The sequence below is a fragment of the Lotus japonicus genome, chromosome 2 (assembly GCF_012489685.1).
Source record: "Lotus japonicus ecotype B-129 chromosome 2, LjGifu_v1.2".
In the NCBI taxonomy this organism is placed as follows: domain Eukaryota; kingdom Viridiplantae; phylum Streptophyta; class Magnoliopsida; order Fabales; family Fabaceae; genus Lotus; species Lotus japonicus.
This window is the reverse complement of record NC_080042.1, coordinates 35670125-35693600: the sequence shown is the minus strand read 5'-3', so window position 1 is coordinate 35693600 and position 23476 is coordinate 35670125. Positions and strand designations below refer to the sequence as shown.

The 23476-nt window shown below is 41.4% G+C and overlaps 2 protein-coding genes across 2 annotated transcripts; both read right to left on the bottom strand.

Moving 5' to 3' along the window:
• Positions 1 to 1730: 1730 nt before the first annotated feature.
• Positions 1731 to 3062, bottom strand: LOC130736391 (uncharacterized). The gene is made up of 2 exons (XM_057588226.1): positions 1994 to 3062; positions 1731 to 1897 (listed from the first exon to the last, which is right to left on the bottom strand). Exons 1-2 carry the CDS (start codon positions 3060 to 3062, stop codon positions 1731 to 1733), a joined length of 1236 nt encoding a protein of 411 aa, XP_057444209.1.
• Positions 3063 to 4133: 1071 nt separating this feature from the next.
• On the bottom strand, positions 4134 to 4802 carry LOC130736390 (uncharacterized mitochondrial protein AtMg00810-like). Its single transcript, XM_057588225.1, has one exon. It carries the CDS (start codon positions 4800 to 4802, stop codon positions 4134 to 4136), a length of 669 nt encoding a protein of 222 aa, XP_057444208.1.
• Positions 4803 to 23476: the final 18674 nt, after the last annotated feature.

Sequence of the window (23476 nt, the reverse complement as noted above, 5' to 3'; positions counted from 1 at the left end):
CCAAGCAGAAGGTCAACAAGACTCTATACTCTACATGGAAACCAGGTAAAACTGATTGCAAAACAAAGGATCTTCATCCTGATCTGAGAATTTGGCACAAGATCCTACTGAACTGCATCAATCAAAGACCAAAGGGAAGTTCTCCAGATTATATCAATTTCACTCAGAAGGTGTTGCTTTTCTTCATCAAGGAGCACACCAAAGTTTGTCTGCCTTACTTTCTATTCTCCTATCTGAAGGAATGCATCAGAAAGTCAAGAACTACTGCTTCACCCAAGTCTGCAATCAAATACATACCTTTTGGCAGATTACTATCTGACTTCTTCATTGAGAGGAAATTGATATATGCTCTGACCAAAGTTGGATGCACTGAAGACCTAACAACTATTGTTGGAGATTGAAATTCTATTAACACGAGGACAATTGTTTTACCAGATGTCTACAACATCTTGCATGACAGAAAGAACAATTATGCAGAAAACAATTAACAAAACTAAACAACACGAAGGTTTGTTAACCCAGTTCAGTGTCAAAACACCTACGTCTGGAGGATACCAATCCAGGAGTCAATTCACTATCTCAGTAATAGCTCTCAGGTCATACATGAAAGTCCCTCCTATACCTAAGTTACTCCCCATTAGTATAGAGCCTCTTCAAAGTCTACCACTATTACAACAAGTGAATCTAGCTTAGCCCTTCCCTCTAAGCTACGAGGAAACTTCCCCTAACTCCTAATGATCACTGCCACAGTGACCGATCCTTTACACAAGAGATTGAAAGATAGATCTCATGATCAAAAAACAACAAAACAAATAACTCTCAGTTTATATGGTAACGCTTAAAAGCTTACTGAGGAAGTTACAACAAAACCAGTATGAACTCACAATGAAAACCCTAACAATACTCAATCCATGCCCCCAGAAAACTAGGTTTTGATCTTCATATATAGCAGCTGCGCAGGCCGTGTCTTCGATGGGTTTGGGCGAGCAAAGAGTCCATAGCAAACAGAAAGATTCCTCATTTTAAAACAGAACAAAATCTTATCAATTAAGATTTTGAACTTAAACAGAATCTTTCACAATAAACCAATCAATCAAATCATAACACCTGATTTGATTTACACCTGATATATTCTCTTGACGGCGCGGAGAAGCTTCACACGCAACAACCCTAACTTGTTGCACACGAAACAAACATAGAAGCTTTCAGAAAACCAACTTTACCAAATGATGTAGTCACAATGTTTGAAACATTTGGTCCTCTAACATGTCACACAACACTTAGCTAAAATTCTTGATAATCACAGGAACAACAATCTCCCCCTTTGTTAAATTTTAGCTAATAAACTTCAACTACCAAAAGAACTCTTCAGAGAAGCGTGAACTCACACATCAGAGCAACTAGAATATATCAAGGTAACAGAAAACAACTTCCTTATAACACACTGCATAATCTACTTCACTTATGCAGACAAACACATTCACAACAATACCTATTGCAGAGGCAGAAATGAAACACAAGCCATGCACAAACACAATAGACATCAGCCAACCAGTTACTCCCCCTTATTAGCAGAATTTGGCAAAGGTGCACTTGATAGAGTAGAAACCAGTAAAATCAACCATAGATGTGAAACTAGATAGGTAGCATTATCAGAGGAAGTACAGACCAGAATATAAGTTCAAATATCCAGGAGACTGAATCAAATACATCCAAAAAAAATAGATAAGTCACAAAGATGCACTCTCTGTTTCAGAACTCTCAGAGCCAGTAATATCTTCTTCTTCGTCACCTTCATCAGATTCCTCCTCTCCTTCTTCCTCAGCAGCTATGCCTTCTTCAACCTCAGCCTCTGTTTCAGCCTCAACCTCTTCTTCAAGATCAGCCTCTTCTTCATCTGCACTGTCAGCAACAGTATCTGCTTGTGCTTGTTCTCCATGAGCACCTTGGAGCAACTTGATGAGTTGATCCACATGCTCCTTTCACACAATACTGGCATGGATGGTATCTTCCAGAGTCTTGGAAGTAGCAATGAGTTCAGCCAACACATCTTTCGTGGCAGGGCCAGGAAGCTTGGATCCACTAGCACTTTCAGAATCCTTAGCAGTAGGGAGCACCATGTCTGGAACATGTGTCCCAGCAAACAGACGATCATCAAATTTAAGAGGGTCAAGCTTCTTACCTTGAGATTCATTGGGCCTCACAATGTCAGGATGTTGATGCACAATCAGTTCAGTCAACAAGGTTGGAAACATGATAGGCACTTTCACAGCATAGGAATCAGCATGTGTGATAGTCTGCTCAAACACATGAGTACCAAAATCAAACTTGGACTTGGTTCCAATCAGGTAGATCATTTTGGCCAGTTGAGGAGTGACACCAGAAGTGTGATGTGTAGCTACCCAATTTGCAGCTCCAATCTTGTTCAAGACAGCAAACTTGGCAGACAATTTGGCAGATGGCAACAAGCCTTGCTTGGGCCATTTCTTGACAAGGCCTCCAGTGAGAGTATGAGCCACCATATGCAGACTTGGCTCCCCCTCATTTACAACCACAGCATCTCTCATAAGAAACTCATTGACCACAGCAGGAGAGAAAGTAATGCACTTACCTCTCACAAAAACCTTCTGAAAGCCCGGACTATCAACATCATTGCAGTCAACAGGGATGTTTACAATGAACTCCCTGATCAATTGATCATAGCATCTGCCAAGATCCTTGACAGTGTTGATCAATCCTGCCTGAGTTAGAAGACTCACAATCTCATCAACCTTGAGTGCTTCCTCACTCAGTTCCTTCTCCCTAGCAATTCTTCTTTGATACACAAACTTCCACCTCTGAGCAGATTCTGCAGTGTGGAAGGACACATTGTCCATAGGAGCATCAGGAATATTAAGAGGAACTCTCTTACCTCTGATTCTCTTCTTTGTTGTGGAAGACATGTTAGCAGCATCTGGAATAACATCTTGTTCTGAATCAGATGAAGAAATGTGTTTTCTCTTCTTGCCAGTTGATGCTTTGACCTGTTTCTTCTGAGTATCATGTGCCTCCTTCTTCTTCATGGCACTCTTTTTCACAGACTTCTTCTTCTCAGCCAGTTGAACTTGAGTACTACAATAGGTGATAGGAGAAATCTGAGAGATCTTAACAGGGTTCTTGATAGGAGATCTCACATTCTGATCAGAGGCCTTCTTGCTGTGTGAAGTTCTCTTGAACAGGAGTCTTCTCAGGGATGTCATCTTCACTAGCAGTGGTTCCACCCTCCTTCAAGGAGTCAGAAGAATGATCAACATCTTCCTGTGATTTCTCAACAGGGGAATCATGCTGGCTCACAGCAACATCTGCCATAGTCTCCAAATCGCGATCTACAATAGCATCTACTTGATCATCTGGAATGATCTTCTCCTGATCATCATCGGAGATAGTCACAGTAGATGACACATTGGTTGATTTGGAGTTGCGTTTTGGGGCTGAATGCTTGGACATCATCCTTCTTGATCGCTTCACTGGTGTTTGAGATTGAACAGAGGCGAGGATTGGAGTGGACCTTGAAGCCCTAGCAGGGGTTGGGTTTGAAGATTCAACACCCATCATCTTCACGCCATGATCGCTAACAATAATCTTGCGACCAGCACTCTTCTTTGATCTTCCTGAACTTTGAGACATGATGAATTCAGGATTCACAAGAAAATAACTGTTAGGATAGGAGCAGTTGAGAAAAATAAAGAAGTTGAAAATTGAGGATTTCAAGAATAGAGGAATGATGATCCTCAGGTGGCGTGCAACCTGGATTAAATAGAGGAAAAAAAATAGTCGTTGCACAGTGCAATTAACTGCTATTGATCAATTAATATATAAATCCCTAACTTCTCTCTTAACTTGACGAATTGAACGACGTCCAATGCTTTTGTGAAAATATCTGCTAACTGAGATTCAGTAGCAACATGTTCAAGAGTAATAACTTTGTCTTCTACCAATTCCCTTATGAAATGATGACGAATATCAATATGCTTAGTCCTGCTGTGTTGAATTGGATTCTTGGATATATTGATTGCACTCATGTTGTCGCAGTATAATGTCATAACATCTTGTAGAACATTGTACTCCTTCAGCATTTGTTTCATCCATAAGAGTTATGTACATCCACTTCCTGCTGCAATGTATTCAGCTTCAACTGTAGATAGAGAGACACAGTTTTGTTTCTTACTAAACCACGAAATCAGATTGTTTCCCAGAAAGAAACATCCCCCATAAGTGCTCTTCCTATCATCTGCATTTCCTGCCCAGTCTGCATTACAATATCCTACAAGTTTTGGATCAGTGTTATTAGCATATAGTATTCCATACTCACTTGTTCCACTTACATACTTGATGATTCGCTTCACTTGTACAAGATGACTGGCTTTAGGTGCAGCTTGGTAACGAGCACACACTCCTACTGCAAAAGATATGTCAGGTCTACTGGCAGTTAGATATAGGAGACTACCAATCATACTTCTATACATGCTTTGATCAACTTCTGTTCCACTTTCATCTTTAGAAAGCTTGATGTGAGTACCTGCAGGTGTCCTCTTATGAGTAGCATTTTCAAGCCCAAACTTCTTTACAAGTTCCTTGGCATATTTACTCTGAGACACAAACAAAGTGTCTTCCATTTGTCTAACTTGCAATCCCAGGAAATAATTTAGCTCTCCAACAAGACTCATATCAAATTCTGACTTCATTTGGGTAACAAAAAGATCCACCATCTTTTCAGACATACCTCCAAACACTATGTCATCAACATAGATTTGGGCTATCATGAGTTCTCCTCCATTGTTCTTTACAAACAATGTCTTATCAATTCCTCCCTTGTTGTAGCTATTTTTAGTCAGAAATACAGTCAATCTTTCATACCTGCCCTTGGGGCTTGCTTCAATCCATAAAAGGCCTTCCTCAACTTGTAGACATGTTCTGGAAAGCTTGGATCAACAAAACCTTTTGGTTGCTCAACATAGACTTATTCATTTAAATATCCATTCAGAAATGCACTCTTCACATCCATTTGAAACAACCTAAATTTCAGCAAGCATGCAACTCCCAGTAGTAATCTTATGGATTCCAAGCGGGCCACTGGAGCAAAAGTTTCTTCAAAATACACACCTTCAATCTGTGTATAACCTCGTGCAACCAATCCAGCTTTGTTCCTTGTTACAGTGCCATTTTCATCAGACTTGTTTTTGAAGATCCATTTTGTTCCTATTACATTGACTCCTTCAGGTCTAGGTACCAAATCCCACACTTCATTTCTCTTGAGTTGTCCTAGCTCATCCTGCATAGCATTTATCCAGAATTCATCTGCAAGAGCTTCTTTGATATTTTTGGGCTCTATCTTAGAGATGAAGCAACCATTCGCAATCACTTCTCTAGATCTGGTCGTGACCCCTTGGTTCAGATCTCCAATGATATTTTCCTTAGGATGATCCTTCTGAATTCTGATAGAAGGTCCTTTGTTGTTGGATTCTTGAGTTTCACTGTCATCATCTGAATCTGTGAGGTGCACGATGTCAGGAACATATGGTCTGGCAACATCTGCGTGATCATCTGGTTGGGTAACTTCATCTTCTTCTTCATCAATGTGCTTCAGATCTTCTGTATTGTCATCCACCACAACATTGATGGACTCCATGAGCGTTTTGGTACGAGAGTTGAATACTCTGTAGGCCTTGCTGTTGATGGAATATCCCAGAAATATTCCTTCATCACTCTTTGGATCCAATTTTCTTCTTTGCTCACGATCGGTCAAGATGTAACATTTGCTTCCAAATTGTGGAAATATTTGACAGTAGGCTTTTTCCCTTTCCATAATTCATAGAGGGTAGCAGTAGTATCTGTGCGTATAGTGACTCTGTTGTGGACATAGCACGCTGTGCTCATTGCTTCAGCCCAAAACTGTTTGGCAATCTTCTTAGCATGAAGCATTACTCTAGCTGATTCTTGAATGGTTCTGTTCTTCCTCTCTACCACTCCATTCTGCTGAGGAGTAATTGGAGCTGAGAACTCATGCTTTATGCCTTCATTTGTGCAGTACTCAGAGAATTTGCTATTCTCAAATTCTTTCCCGTGATCACTCCTGATTCGTATAATCCTGCAACCTTTCTCATTATGGATTTGATTACTTAGTTCTTCAAATATCTCAAATGCATCCGACTTTTCTGCAAGAAACTTAATCCATGTAAATCTTGAGAAATCATCTACACATACAAAAGCATACCTTTTGCCACCAAGACTCTCTACTTGCATAGGCCCCATAAGGTCCATGTGAAGTAGTTCCAAGGGTTTGGATGATACTGTGTGTTGTACTTGCTTGTGTGTTGCCTTGGTTTGCTTCCCAACTTGACATTCACCACAGATTTTCCCTTCCTCAATCTTCAAGGTTGGAATTCCTCTAATGGCTTCTGTTGAGATGATCTTCTTCATGCTTCTGAGATTCAAGTGTCCCAGTTTCTGGTGCCACAACTTGACTTCTTCTTCTTTAGTTATCAGACACATAGCAGATAGTGATTTTTCTTGTGAAATCCACATATAGCAATTGTCATGTGATCTGACACCTCTCATAACAACCTCTCCATTCTTGGTCGTTACCTTGCAGTTAGTCTTGTGAAAAGAAACATCAAAGTTTAAATCACGTAGCTGACTAATGCTAATAAGATTTGCAGTGAGTCCTTCTACCAGGAGAACCTCATCCAGGTTTGGTGATCCGGAGCTAACAAGTTTACCAAAACCTCTGATTTTGCCTTTTGCTCCATCACCAAAGGTGACATAGCTGGTGGAATGTGGTTTGACTTCATCAAGGTATTTCTTGACCCCTGTCATGTGCCTTGAGCATCCGCTATCAAAATACCAGTCCTCCTGAGATGAAGCTCTTAGAGATGTATAAGCAACTAAAGCAGTGATCTTGCTCTTCTTTTTCCAGATTCTTCCAGCCAATGACTTTCCCTGCAAGTTCTTAGAGGACTTTGGATAGCCAATCAGTTTATAACAATAGGGACGAATGTGACCATACCTTCCACAATGATGACATCTCCAATTTATCCCCTTGACCTTCTTAACTTGAGGATACACACATTGTATCTGGTGATGAGCTTTGGTGACTGGATGTTGTAACATTTTGCTAGGCATCCTGAAAGGAGACTTCTCTTCAACAGGAACAAACTTGATGCTTGTCCTTTTCTTCTTGTTGCCTTTTGTATCAGCATCAGTCTCTTCGTTGTATCCAAGTCCTTTCATGTCCTTGGAAGTTTTTCCTTTCTCCAGAACATGATCTAGCACATCAGTTCCTTTGTTGAGCATGCGAACTGCTTTTACCATGTCTTCAACCCTTGACTTCAACACATAAACTTCTTCTAGTAAATTAGAATTGATGTCCTGAAGGTTCTCCTGATCTTTTTCAAGATTTTTGACTTTTATTTCCATCTTCCTGCCATAACTGCATGCATCTTCCCACTGTTTAAACAACTGTTTGTAGGTCTCAGCCAGTTCCTCCTCTGAGATTTCTTCATCACTAGACTCATTGTCAGATGTGTATTTCACAATGAGCCCCTTGACTTGAATTTCTTCCTCCTCTTCTTCTGAGTCATCATCTGACCAAGTCACCACCATACCTTTCCCTTGTTTCATGAGAAAAATTGGACATTCAGATCTAATGTGTCCATACCTTTCATGTAACACCCCACTTTTCGTTATTAGGTTATTTATTATTTCATCTTAATTATTATTATGCTATATGGTAATTTGATGAATTATGTGATTATAATTTAAATCTCATGTGATATAGAATAAGATTTAGATAAATAAGGTTGTTAGGTTTTTGTGTGAGTAAATGAGAGTGGGGCCCATTAGTATGACTATTTAAGGGATATGAGTGAATTAGAAAGAGAGAAATCAGAATTTGAGAATTGGAGAAATTAGCAGAGGAGAAGAAAAGAAGCGTGAAAGAGAGAAGGGGAGAAGAGAGAAGAAAAACCTAGAATTTGATCTTCAAGAGGTAAGGGTTTGAATTTACCTTGTATAATTGTAGTATAACTAAGGTTGAGTTTAACATGAAGGAACCCCCGACTTCTTTGAAAATTCAGAACTGAGGACTGTGTTGAGTGTTAACATGTGGTGAGCAAAATTGATTTTGAGCGAAATTGAGGATTTGGGAAAAATTGGGTTCTGTTCTGCCCACAGATACCCTAACAGTCTGTGTTGTAGAGAGCATAACTCTCTCTACAGACTTCCAAATTGAGTGAAACCAATTTTTTATGAAAGCTAACTCATAGGTCTATATTGGGTAATATTTTCATAATTTTTCGATTGCTAGTTCAATACCAGAATCATTTGCAAGTTCATTCTGTTTCTGCCCGCAGACACCCTAGCAGCCTGTGTTATAGAGAGCATAACTCTCTCTACAGAATTCCGAATGGAGTGAAACCAATTTTGTATGAAAGCTAACTCATAGGGCTATATTGGGTAATATTATCATAATTTTTAGATTGCTGGTTCAATACCAGAATTATCTGCAAGTTCACTCTGTTTCTGCTCGCAGAAACCCTAACAGCCTGTGCTGTAGAGACCATAACTCTCTCTACAGAATTCCAAATTGGGTGAAACCAATTTTATATGAAAGCTAACGTATAAGGCTATGTTTGGTAAAATGTTCATAATTTTTGGACTGCTCATTTAGTACCAGGATTATATGCAAGTTTGCTATGTTTCTGCTTATTTCTGGGATTGATTCTGAAACTGATTCTAGTAATTGATATGAGACATTTGATGATTTTGTGTTGTTATTTTGTCAGTGGAATAGTGAATGATTTGATTATTGTATTGAAGTGTTATTTTGTGCAATTTTGGCGTGATTTCCGTTATGGAATTTGGTGAGAAAATATGTTATATTTGGGGCTGGAGTGGTCTCAAATTGCATGTTTTAATTTATGAGTTTTTGCACGAAATACACTTCATTTAGTCAAGAGGCAACGTGTCGGTTTTCATCGGAAAACTGAGGTTTGTCCCAGAACTGGAGTGGTTCTGGAAGTCTGGCGTGGACTTCATTGGTGGTTAACTGTCTGGAGTGGACGCGGTGATACCGCTAAGGTTAACAATTGGTACCACATGCATACATTAGAGTCTCACACACTAAGTTTCACGTTTTTAGTGGTTTTATGTGTTTGGTGATTTGTTGGTGAATTGTTTTGCTGTTGTGGTAAAGTCGAATTATTATTCTTCTTTAAGCTTATAATTTTTCGAAACATTAATAAGAATTGTGAAACTGTCTTGAGAGAAAATATTATAATCACTCAGATTTTAAAGAAAAGGTAAAGAGTTTATAGAGTAGAATCTGAATTGTTTACTTGCTCTTTGTTATGCTATATTTTATACAATGTAAGTTCTTACCCTTCTGTTGGAATGATGTTCTATGCGACATCGCTCAGGTACTGGAGATAGAGATGTGGCTCATGAGGAGTAGTTTCGGAGAGTCTTAGTTTATGTTATTATTATTATTATTATAATAAAATAAGTGTCTTGCTCTGTAATGTAACACTGGGTAGATATTTTACGTTACTTTTACATTTTGTAGAGAGGGTTTTATAATCTCTCCTGAATGATTTTCTAACTTATGACGATGTCGTACTGTTGATGGTCGAAGTGCTTATGAAATTCAGTTCTGAGTATGATGAATTTTATTGGAATATCATGGAAGATAAACCTATTTAAATAAGTGATTTTATGCATCTTAGGATTATCTGACTAGTTTAGAAATTTCATTGGCAGAAATAATTCATTCATTGAAAAGAATATGAACTTATAAATTTTCAAACACAATCAGTGTTAATTTTAATGAGTTTTCGTGAAGAAGTGTAATACTCCCTTGGTATGTTTTTAAACTCTGATAAGCGTTTTTAAATAAAACAATGGGAAAAAGGGGGTGTTACATTAGTGGTATCAGAGCCAGGTTGGTCAGTAGACTAGGTTTATCAGCATGTTTATTAACATGTTTAATTCCTTTTGTATTCGATATGTTTTTATGACATTGATAATGTTTTGGAATTCTCAGGACAATGGTCCCGAGTTGTTCGCTTAAGAAAATTTTCGAGGGCGAAAATTCTTAAGTGGGGGAGAGTTGTAACACCCCACTTTTCGTTATTAGGTTATTTATTATTTTATCTTAATTATTATTATGCTATATGGTAATTTGATGAATTATGTGATTATAATTTAAATCTCATGTGATATAGAATAAGATTTAGATAAATAAGGTTGTTAGGTTTTTGTGTGAGTAATTGAGAGTGAGGCCCATTAGTATGACTATTTAAGGGATATGAGTGAATTAGAAAGAGAGAAATCAGAATTTGAGAATTGGAGAAATTAGCAGAGGAGAAGAAAAGAAGCGTGAAAGAGAGAAGGGGAGAAAAGTGTAACACCCCGATTTCGGTGGCGTCACTTTAGTAACCAAAATAAACTTAATGCGGAAAAACGTGAATATTTTTTTTTTTTGATAATAACTAAGACAAGACTGAATTAAATAAAACCCGAAAGCGAAAAGCAATAGAACAAATATACAATATATAAACAGCCCCCGCTGTAAGTAACAACCTCGTCACGAGTAACCTCCAGTGACGGAAAGAAAAGTGCAACGCCCGTAGGCAATATATACAAACCAAATGAAAAGGGTGAAGTGCCCGCAACACCATCCCTCAAAACTGAGAATCAGCTGACCCAATGGCCTGAAAATAAGACCTCCTAAGTCCAACCAACTCTCTGTGATTCCCGTAAGGAAACCACACAAAAAGCTATAGGCGGATCTACCCTGTCCCCTAAGTAACAAATGAAGCAAGACTGTCAGAGCTAAAACTCTACTCCTACACTAATCCTAACTCGAGGAGCTCATACCAACACTCAAAACTATGTGCTAGCATGATCGTCGTCTGAATCAGAATCCAGAACGACCAAGTCTACTAACCCTATCCGTCCTCCCCTCGCAACCGCAGTGCGCTCCGATGCTGGACTCACGGGCTTAGGGCCCGAACCCTGATCATCAATGATCGCAACAGAGGGTGCACTAGACCCTGCCGAGGGCACACCCACTGGAATCTCCTCTGAGGGATCCTCCTCCTCTGAAGATGACGGTGGCGGCGGTGCTCCTCCGAATCCTGGTCCGCAGTGAACGCCCGGTGGCAAGTTGAAGCTGATAGAGCATCGCCTCAACACTCCTGACCTCAAGAGTCCTCCACTGTCCACGTGGTCCTCCATGATGCGCCCCGAATACGTCGCTCGATGGCTCGCGGGGTCAACCACCCACGACCCGGGGTCGTCCTGATCTATCATCTCGTACCTAATCCCCCCCGAAGGGTGGACCATGGTGAACCAGTCCGCAATATTCATCTGACAAAAGGCATTGTCCGCCAAAGCACACACAGAAGACGCGAGGGTCAACTCTAAAGAACTATGTAGATAATAAACCCAATAGGTACAAATAATAAATAGCCACTTAGGCTTATAACTAGAGATGTCATTCCTAGGGTTGCATGTTCCATATCGAACGTAAATGACAACAATAACAAATAGCATGTTCCAAATAGGATTGACAAATAACAATCACACTCGACAACTAAATTAGTATGTATGTTGCATGATATGCAATGCAGGTTAACCCAGTCAACCAATATGCATTCCGGAACGGATGGACATCATCGGATCAGCCCTAACACCAGCCACGGTGGGACCATTTCGGCCCGTGATGCCTCTTACTCCAACATCATCCTGTAGCCAGATCAGCATAAAACCCGAAGGCCTGCCATTTCGGTCTGCTACTAAGAGTCACCTAGCAGCGCTCTTACGCGGAAATCCTGGTCTTATAACCAATTTTGGAATCCGCCGTGGTCCGGTATCTCGCCGTGTTTAAACCACTTAATGAGTGCATGCAATGCAGTGATTAGCCAAACAACGTCTCCGACCTCACTCGACACGTCGCCACGTGTTCTAGCTAAATTAATGTCTCTAAAAGCTTACCCTAAGGTAAAGTCGATTCTGCGACAAAATACATTAATCATAAAATGAGTGCAACCACTCACGATGACTCTTCGGGTCATCAATACTCTCACGAAGTCTCACGCTTCAGTGAAGTTTCATGCTCTCACAAGGTCTCACGCCTCAGTGGAGTTCCATGCTTTCCACAAGGTCTCACGCCTCAGTGAAGCTTCTCGGCTCATCCCTTGGATGGCTAACAAACTGCTCAACGAGCGAAGGAGTACCAACATACTCAGAACTTACCAAACTCCTCAACACTTGGATCCGACGACACTCCTCGTTTTTCCAAAACTATGATTTGACTTCCAATGCCTTCCTTCGAGGTTGTTATCATTACTTAAAGATTTTGAGGTTATTTAAGGTCTTATGAATTTTCTTTATAAAATAGATTCCATTTTGTCTTATCGCAAGTCTTATACATTTGCAGGATCTCCCAATCCCAAGTCGCTTCCAGAGGATGTCTCGATCCACTAAACAAAATTAAGGCCCGAACCTCGTTCGTCCTATCAAACTTTCTCAAAACTCTCAAAATAAAATCGGCATGACCTGCCCGCTATTCTCACCATTCAGAATCTCAGATTCCAGTACAGAGCATATTTAAATCATCACAATCAACAACATGTCATATATCAATAAATCGCATCATAAACACTTAGCACTTAGCATATAAAGCATGCACCACACATCCTAGATTACCCACATAGCACATAGCATGTAAGACAATCTCAAAAACATTCAGTAGATGAATCATCTACATTGTCAGCCGAAGCCTCAGAAAACATTTTCCAATCACACACAATCCAGTGCATAAACAGTAAACAATGTCGAAAGCATCGACCCTAAGCATTAACTAGAGATTCAGTGAGAAGCCCTCACCTGAAGGTTCTCCAGAAGGATCGTCTAACGCTTCCTCACCAACAAAGCCTTGTTCCTCAGGGAATTCCTCAAAATCACCTTTAGAGCAAAACCACAGAAATACTATCAGAATCTATCGGAAACTAAACTATCAATACTTACTAAGGTTACACGAAGCAATACATACTCCGAGGTACGATAATCTAGCGCGAAAGGACAAGTTTTCGGAAAAGGAAATTTTCCTCCTTCCCCCTAATAGGGCTCGGCCACTTTGGTTAATTGTGGGGTTCGATTTTTCTTCGATCAAACTTGGTTCCTATGCTTTCATAAGCCGTAACTAAGGGTATTCTGAACTCGGAAAAATTATCGGATCAAAAACTGTCGCAGGGGTATTTTGGTCATGATTTTTAACTTAGGATTTTCAAAACTGAAATCCCAAAAATAAAATTTTGCAGGGACGTCACCAACGACGTTTATGACAACTAATCCTACTAGCACTAAGCTAAGGCGATAGTTTTCAGCCTAAAGGTTGAAGCTTTACACCAAAAACTCCAAAAATGGGTATTTTAGGTTCAAATTGATTCCGGCGGAATTCCGGCGACATAACGGAAAATCTAATCCGGCAGAAGTGATCTTGGGCACATATAGAAGAGGTTTAGAATCAGAAATGAAAGATTCAGGATAGTTTTGCAAAAACCCATAAACTATCCACTCAGAAAACTCTACAGAAAAGCTATGGAAAAAGCGATCAGAGGTAAGGATTAGCGACTATACCTCGAAACCTTGAAGTAGCAACTGATTAATCAACGATCAAGCAAGGATTGAACAAAATCTTCTTCTCCTCCTCTCCTCTCAAACTCGCGGCCTCCTTGGATGAAATGGGTAAGATATTTGTTTTTTCTCATTTCTTGGCTATATATAGAGGTTGGCGAAACGCGGTAAAATGAAAGTTTCGCGAATCTGATTTTTCCGGCGTCATTCTCCGTGAATTAATAGATATGTTTTGGCGAAAGAATTCCAAAACTATAAAGAGGTCTCCTTGTATTTTTGGCAACTAATGCATAGTCGATATAAAACTATTTTACCCGATAAGTTGCTTTTTGCATCGAATGTCGGAATAGAAAACTTCCTTCGGAAGAAAGATTGAAATCATCAAGAGAAATAGGTGTACGCGTGTAGAATATTCATTTGAAGCTCTGAATAGATAAAGTCCCCATAGTCGAGAAATTCTAGGGTTTTGAAATACCAGGGATTCGGTTTCGGCAAACTTCCGATGATTGGAATCGGACGTTCGTAGATCCTAGAGTTTCGCCTCGAAACGATTGTGATATATGGAAAAAGAGAAGTTCTAACATTTCTCTGAAGATTTTTGGAATTAACTGCCATCGTGCCTAAAAGTGAAAATTAGCTATATACTAGGGTTTCTGACCTAGGTTTAAGCGTAAAACGTTCGTGCTATAACTTTTATCGATCATAATGCAATCCTTGAACTTTTCCTGAACTTTCTCCTTCATAAATATATTTCATTTAATAAACTTTTGTTCAGGTTTCCCTTCACATTACATCAAACCTAATCGTGAATAAGAAGTTTATTCACTTAGCATAAACTTAAAAACTCGGGCCTTACATTACTACCCTCCAAAAGAAAGTTTCGACCTCGAAACTTAAGGGTTAGTAAAAAGTTCTGGATACTGTTCTCGAATCTTCTCCTTCAGCTCCCATGTCGCATCACCAGTGTCTTTATTCCAGATGACCTTCACTAACTCGATCTCTTTCCCCCTCAACTGTTTTATCCTGGTGTCACCAATGCTAATTGGCGGTGTCTCGAAAGACAGATCATCCTTCAACTCAATGTCATCCAGCTCGATAACATGTGTCGGATCCGCAATATATTTCCTCAGTTGTGACACGTGGAATACATCATGAATATTTGATAGAAATGGAGGTAGTGCAATCTGGTAAGCGACTGGTCCAATTCGACGAGTGATCTGATACGGTCCAATAAACTTGGGCGTAAGCTTCTTTGACTTGATTGCTCGACCAACACCCGTCGTTTGAGTAACTCTCAGAAATACATGATCTCCTTCTTCGAACTCCAGAGTTCTGCGCCTCTGATCTGCATAACTCTTCTGTCTACTCTGAGAAGTCCTCATCTTCTCTCTGATCTGCTTGATCTTCTCAGTGGTCTGTTGCAGAAGTTCTGGTCCTACCAACAGATTTTCTCCGTTTTGGTACCAACACAAAGGTGTTCTACACTTGCGGCCATACAAAGCCTCATACGGTGCCATACCAATGCTCGTATGAAAATTGTTGTTGTATGTGAACTCAATCAATGGCAATAAGGTATCCCAACTGCCCTTGTTGTCTAGAACGCAAGCGCGTAGCAAATCTTCCAACGACTGAATAGTTCTCTCAGTCTGTCCATCAGTCTGCGGATGATAAGCAGAACTTAGTCTCAGCCTCGTTCCCAAAGCCTCTTGAAGAGCTCCCCAAAAATGTGATGTAAACTTCGGGTCTCGATCGGATACAATACTTGTCGGTACTCCGTGAAGTCGTACAATCTCCGCTATATATATCTCTGATAGTTTCTCCACGTTGTACGTAGTCCTCACAGGTACGAAATGAGCCGACTTAGTCAGTCGATCCACGATTACCCAAATAGAATCGTAGCCCTTCTGAGTTCTTGGCAAAGCCACAACGAAATCCATCGATATGCTATCCCATTTCCATTCTGGCACATCCAAGCTTTGTAGCATACCTGAAGACTTCTAATGCTCCACCTTTGCCTTCTGACATGTCAAACATGCAGCTACATACTCAGCCACTTGTCTTTTCATTCCTGGCCACCAAAAATTCGCCTTCAAGTCCTGATACATCTTCTTCATTCCAGGGTGGATACTTAACTTGCTCTTGTGACCTTCATCCATAATCAATCTTCTCAAGTCAGGGTTGTTAGGCACACAAACCCTATCCTTGCACCGTAGGATATTGTCACTTCCTACCTTGAATTCTGGGTCCTTACCTTGACTTACCAAATTTCTTTTCCCGAGCAGAAACTCATCTTGTAACTGTTGGTCTCGGATTTCTTCCATCAACCCATTGGTAATTCTGATCATCCCGAACTTCAGTTCTCCCTCAGATAATTTCACATCCAAGCTCAAATCTCGAAATTGCTCTAACAGCTGCAGCTCCTTCACCATCATCGACGAGATGTGCATCTTCCTGCTCAAGGCATCAGCAACTACGTTCGCCTTTCCAAGATGATATTGCAGAGTGAACTCGTAATCTTTGAGAAATTCCATCCACCGACACTGCCTCATGTTCAACTCCTTCCGCTCAAGCAAGTACTTCAAAATCTTATGATCACTGAATATGGTGAAATTGCATCCATATAAGTGATGTCTCCAAATCTTCAGCGCAAATACGATTGCAGCTAGTTCCAAGTCATGGGTTGGATAATTCTTCTCATGCACCTTCAGTTGTCTTGAAGCATAAGCAACCACCTTCCGATGTTGCATCAGCACACATCCCAAGCCTTGATATGAAGCATCACAGTATACCTCATAAGGTTCCTCTGGTTGCGGTAAGACGAGTACAGGTGACGTCGTCAACCATTCCTTCATCGTCTGAAAGCTAGTTTCGCACGCTTCAGTCCATGCGAAAGGTTGATCCTTCCTCGTCAGTTGAGTCAAAGGTCCAACAATCTTCGCGAAATTCTCGATAAAGCGACGATAGTATCCCGCCAAACCGACAAAACTTCTGATCTCAGTCATTGTCTTCGGCCGTTCCCATGACAATACGGTCTCTACCTTTGCTGGATCCACAGCTATCCCCTCCTTAGAGATCACATGGCCTAAGAATTTTACCTCTTCGAGCCAAAATTCGCACTTAGAAGGATTGGCATACAACTCCTTCTCCCTCAGCACTTGTAAAACTTGTCGCAAGTGCTCCTCATGGTCTTCAGCATTCTTTGAATAGATCAGAATGTCGTCGATAAACACCACGACGAATCGATCCAGAAATGTATGGAAAGTCATATTCATGTAAGCCATGAATATTGCCGGCGCATTTGTCACCCCAAATGGCATCACTAAGTACTCATAGTGTCCATAACGGGTTCTGAATGCCGTCTTCTGGATATCCTCGGTCTTGACCCTGATTTGATGATAACCCGACTTCAGGTCGATCTTCGAGAATATTGTAGCTCCTCGCAGTTGATCCATCAAATCATCAATCCTAGGTAACAGATACCTATTCTTGACGGTTACTTTGTTCAGTTGTCGGTAGTCGACACATAATCTCGACTTCCTGTCCTTTTTCTTCACCAATAAGACTGGCGCTCCCCAAGGTGAAACACTTGGTCGAATGAATCCCTTCGACAGAAGATCTTCGAGTTGGGACTTCAGTTCCACTAGCTCCGCAGGTGCCATACGATATGGTGCAATCGAAATCGGCCCTGTTCCCGGTACGATGTCTATAGCAAACTCAATGTCGCGTACAGGCGGCAATCCAGGTACATCGCCAGGAAAAACATCCGTGAATTCCTTCACCACTGGAATACTGCCAACTTCTGGGTTCCCTTTGCTCTCCAAGCTTAGCAAAACAGAATACTCCTGAGATCCCTCGTTCAAAGCGACGCTGATGTGATTGGCAGATAGATACTCGGAAAGATCCGAATCAGGAAATACCACTCTCTTTCGGTTGCAGTCCAAAAGACAATGATAGCGGGACAACCAATCCATTCCTAGGATAACATCTAGGTTCTTAAGAGTTAGGCATACTAGGTTAGCATGGTAGATCCTATTGTTGTATGTTATCGGACAATACATGCATGCTGAATTAACAAGTAGAGTCTTGGCAGGAGTAGCAACTATCAGATCGAAGCTCAAAGCAGTAATAGGAAGTCTTAATCTGATCGCACACTCTCTAGAGATAAAAGAATGCGTTGCACCGGAATCAAAAAGTACGGATAGAAGATTACCGTCAATCTCGCAGTCGCCTCTAATCAGTCCATCGACTCCCTCAGCATCTTCACCATCCATGGTGTAGACTCTCGCCTTCGCAGCAGGACGCTTTCCTCTAGCAGTGTTGACGGTTGGTTCCGCCTTTGGTAGCCTGCACTGTGCAGCAGTATGCCCCGGTTTTTGACAATTGAAGCATTGGGGTCTCGTGTCGGGACAATCGCGAGCATAGTGCCCCGGCCTCCCACACTTGTAGCAAGTCAGCTCCCTATTCTGAGTCTGACCTCCAGAACCACCAGCAGCACCCATCATGGGCCTGTAAGATCCCGAGGCAAACCCTCTACCAGCAGGACGCTGATACGGCCTCCTGTTCTGAAACCTTCCCCTGTTCTGATTATTCTGGGAGCCCGACCTCATCGGCCCTCCAGTTCCAGCCTGGTTCAACCTCCGGTTCTTCATCAGCTCCACTTCAGTGGCTTTCTCCACCAATGATTGGAATCGCATGATTCCCAGTGGCCTCACTGAGTCCTCAATATCCGGCCTCAGTCCATTAACGAAACGCTTGCACATGTAGCGCTCGTTCACGTGGTCATGAAAGAATTGGAAATGCTTCGCCAAGGATTCCAGCTTCGAAGCAAATTCCGGTACAGACATACCTCCCTGACGGAGGGTCAGAAACTGTGACTCCCTCTCATCCCGGGCACTTGTTGGAAAGTATTTATCCAAGAATGCGTCCCGGAAAGAGTTCCAGTTGATCTCTTCATGGTTAGCTTCCATGATCCCCTGGTGCCCTTCCACCAGTATTCAGCATCTCCCAGCAGAAGATAAGTCGCCATGCCCACCTTGGCACCCTCTACAGTTTGCAGAACACCGAAAATCTTCTCGATTTCCTGGATCCAGAGATCCGCTGCGTCTGGGTCAGTACCACCAGAGAACTTTGGTGGGTTTTGCCTCCTGAAATCATTGAGGCCTTTGTTCTGGTCCAGAGTGACTTCCCTCTGGCGCTGATGCTGTTCACGTGCTTCTTCAATAGCACGCCTCATGGCATTATCGTTTGCCTGCGCTGTTACCGCTTGGGCCTGCGCTGTTACTGCTTGGGCCATAGTGGCCATCATCTCCGCTAACTGGTTAGTGTTCACCATGTTCTGTTAAAGGAAGCAAACAGTCAGTACTCATCATAAGATAGCATCTAGCATCACTATACAATATGAGTAAGCAATAACTTCAATCAATTTTTAAGCGAAAAATCGCTTGCAGACAATCAATTTTCACTCTTTGCAGAGTCACACAACCTAGCACAGAAGACCTATTCCCCAACAACTCCCGAAAGACTCGACCGTGCTCTGATACCACAATGTAACACCCCGATTTCGGTGGCGTCACTTTAGTAACCAAAATAAACTTAATGCGGAAAAACGTGAATATTTTTTTTTTTGATAATAACTAAGACAAGACTGAATTAAATAAAACCCGAAAGCGAAAAGCAATAGAACAAATATACAATATATAAACAGCCCCCGCTGTAAGTAACAACCTCGTCACGAGTAACCTCCAGTGACGGAAAGAAAAGTGCAACGCTCGTAGGCAATATATACAAACCAAATGAAAAGGGTGAAGTGCCCGCAACACCATCCCTCAAAACTGAGAATCAGCTGACCCAATGGCCTGAAAATAAGACCTCCTAAGTCCAACCAACTCTCTGTGATTCCCGTAAGGAAACCACACAAAAAGCTATAGGCGGATCTACCCTGTCCCCTAAGTAACAAATGAAGCAAGACTGTCAGAGCTAAAACTCTACTCCTACACTAATCCTAACTCGAGGAGCTCATACCAACACTCAAAACTATGTGCTAGCATGATCGTCGTCTGAATCAGAATCCAGAACGACCAAGTCTACTAACCCTATCCGTCCTCCCCTCGCAACCGCAGTGCGCTCCGATGCTGGACTCACGGGCTTAGGGCCCGAACCCTGATCATCAATGATCGCAAGAGAGGGTGCACTAGACCCTGCCGAGGGCACTCCCACTGGAATCTCCTCTGAGGGATCCTCCTCCTCTGAAGATGACGGTGGCGGCGGTGCTCCTCCGAATCCTGGTCTGCAGTGAACGCCCGGTGGCAAGTTGAAGCTGATAGAGCATCGCCTCAACACTCCTGACCTCAAGAGTCCTCCACTGTCCACGTGGTCCTCCATGATGCGCCCCGAATACGTCGCTCGATGGCTCGCGGGGTCAACCACCCACGACCCGGGGTCGTCCTGATCTATCATCTCGTACCTAATCCCCCCCGAAGGGTGGACCATGGTGAACCAGTCCGCAATATTCATCTGACAAAAGGCATTGTCCGCCAGAGCACACACAGAAGACGCGAGGGTCAACTCTAAAGAACTATGTAGATAATAAACCCAATAGGTACAAATAATAAATAGCCACTTAGGCTTATAACTAGAGATGTCATTCCTAGGGATGCATGTTCCATATCGAACGTAAATGACAACAATAACAAATAGCATGTTCCAAATAGGATTGACAAATAACAATCACACTCGACAACTAAATTAGTATGTATGTTGCATGATATGCAATACAGGTTAACCCAGTCAACCAATATGCATTCCGGAACGGATGGACATCATCGGATCAGCCCTAACACCAGCCACGGTGGGACCATTTCGGCCCGTGATGCCTCTTACTCCAACATCATCCTGTAGCCAGATCAGCATAAAACCCGAAGGCCTGCCATTTCGGTCTGCTACTAAGAGACACCTAGCAGCGCTCTTACGCGGAAATCCTGGTCTTATAACCAATTTTGGAATCCGCCGTGGTCCGGTATCTCGCCGTGTTTAAACCACTTAATGAGTGCATGCAATGCAGTGATTAGCCAAACAACGTCTCCGACCTCACTCGACACGTCGCCACGTGTTCTAGCTAAATTAATGTCTCTAAAAGCTTACCCTAAGGTAAAGTCGATTCTGCGACAAAATACAATAATCATAAAATGAGTGCAACCACTCACGATGACTCTTCGGGTCATCAATACTCTCACGAAGTCTCACGCTTCAGTGAAGTTTCATGCTCTCACAAGGTCTCACGCCTCAGTGGAGTTCCATGCTTTCCACAAGGTCTCACGCCTCAGTGGAGTATCCCGCATTCACAAGGTCTCACGCCTCAGTGAAGCTTCTCGGCTCATCCCTTGGATGGCTAACAAACTGCTCAACGAGCGAAGGAGTACCAACATACTCAGAACTTACCAAACTCCTCAACACTTGGATCCGACGACACTCCTCGTTTTTCCAAAACTATGATTTGACTTCCAATGCCTTCCTTCGAGGTTGTTATCATTACTTAAAGATTTTGAGGTTATTTAAGGTCTTATGAATTTTCTTTATAAAATAGATTCCATTTTGTCTTATCGCAAGTCTTATACATTTGCAGGATCTCCCAATCCCAAGTCGCTTCCAGAGGATGTCTCGATCCACTAAACAAAATTAAGGCCCGAACCTCGTTCGTCCTATCAAACTTTCTCAAAACTCTCAAAATAAAATCGGCATGACCTGCCCGCTATTCTCACCATTCAGAATCTCAGATTCCAGTACAGAGCATATTTAAATCATCACAATCAACAACATGTCATATATCAATAAATCGCATCATAAACACTTAGCACTTAGCATATAAAGCATGCACCACACATCCTAGATTACCCACATAGCACATAGCATGTAAGACAATCTCAAAAACATTCAGTAGATGAATCATCTACATTGTCAGCCGAAGCCTCAGAAAACATTTTCCAATCACACACAATCCAGTGCATAAACAGTAAACAATGTCGAAAGCATCGACCCTAAGCATTAACTAGAGATTCAGTGAGAAGCCCTCACCTGAAGGTTCTCCAGAAGGATCGTCTAACGCTTCCTCACCAACAAAGCCTTGTTCCTCAAGGAATTCCTCAAAATCACCTTTAGAGCAAAACCACAGAAATACTATCAGAATCTATCGGAAACTAAACTATCAATACTTACTAAGGTTACACGAAGCAATACATACTCCGAGGTACGATAATCTAGCGCGAAAGGACAAGTTTTCGGAAAAGGAAATTTTCCTCCTTCCCCCTAATAGGGCTCGGCCACTTTGGTTAATTGTGGGGTTCGATTTTTCTTCGATCAAACTTGGTTCCTATGCTTTCATAAGCCGTAACTAAGGGTATTCTGAACTCGGAAAAATTATCGGATCAAAAACTGTCGCAGGGGTATTTTGGTCATGATTTTTAACTTAGGCGAAAAATAAAATTTTGCAGGGACGTCACCAACGACGTTTATGACAACTAATCCTACTAGCACTAAGCTAAGGCGATAGTTTTCAGCCTAAAGGTTGAAGCTTTACACCAAAAACTCCAAAAATGGGTATTTTAGGTTCAAATTGATTCCGGCGGAATTCCGGCGACATAACGGAAAATCTAATCCGGCAGAAGTGATCTTGGTCACATATAGAAGAGGTTTAGAATCAGAAATGAAAGATTCAGGATAGTTTTGCAAAAACCCATAAACTATCCACTCAGAAAACTCTACAGAAAAGCTATGGAAAAAGCGATCAGAGGTAAGGATTAGCGACTATACCTCGAAACCTTGAAGCAACAACTGATTAATCAACGATCAAGCAAGGATTGAACAAAATCTTCTTCTCCTCCTCTCCTCTCAAACTCGCGGCCTCCTTGGATGAAATGGGTAAGATATTTGTTTTTTCTCATTTCTTGGCTATATATAGAGGTTGGCGAAACGCGGTAAAATGAAAGTTTCGCGAATCTGATTTTTCCGGCGTCATTCTCCGTGAATTAATAGATATGTTTTGGCGAAAGAATTCCAAAACTATAAAGAGGTCTCCTTGTATTTTTGGCAACTAATGCATAGTCGGTATAAAACTATTTTACCCGATAAGTTGCTTTTTGCATCGAATGTCGGAATAGAAAACTTCCTTCGGAAGAAAGATTGAAATCATCAAGAGAAATAGGTGTACGCGTGTAGAATATTCATTTGAAGCTCTGAATAGATAAAGTCCCCATAGTCGAGAAATTCTAGGGTTTTGAAATACCAGGGATTCGGTTTCGGCAAACTTCCGATGATTGGAATCGGACGTTCGTAGATCCTAGAGTTTCGCCTCGAAACGATTGTGATATATGGAAAAAGAGAAGTTCTAACATTTCTCTGAAGATTTTTGGAATTAACTGCCATCGTGCCTAAAAGTGAAAATTAGCTATATACTAGGGTTTCTGACCTAGGTTTAAGCGTAAAACGTTCGTGCTATAACTTTTATCGATCATAATGCAATCCTTGAACTTTTCCTGAACTTTCTCCTTCATAAATATATTTCATTTAATAAACTTTCGTTCAGGTTTCCCTTCACATTACATCAACCCTAATCGTGAATAAGAAGTTTATTCACTTAACATAAACTTAAAAACTCGTGCCTTACAAAAAGAGAAGAAAAACCTAGAATTTGATCTTCAAGAGGTAAGGGTTTGAATTTACCTTGTATAATTGTAGTATAACTAAGGTTGAGTTTAACATGAAGGAACCCCCGACTTCTTTGAAAATTCAGAACTGAGGACTGTGT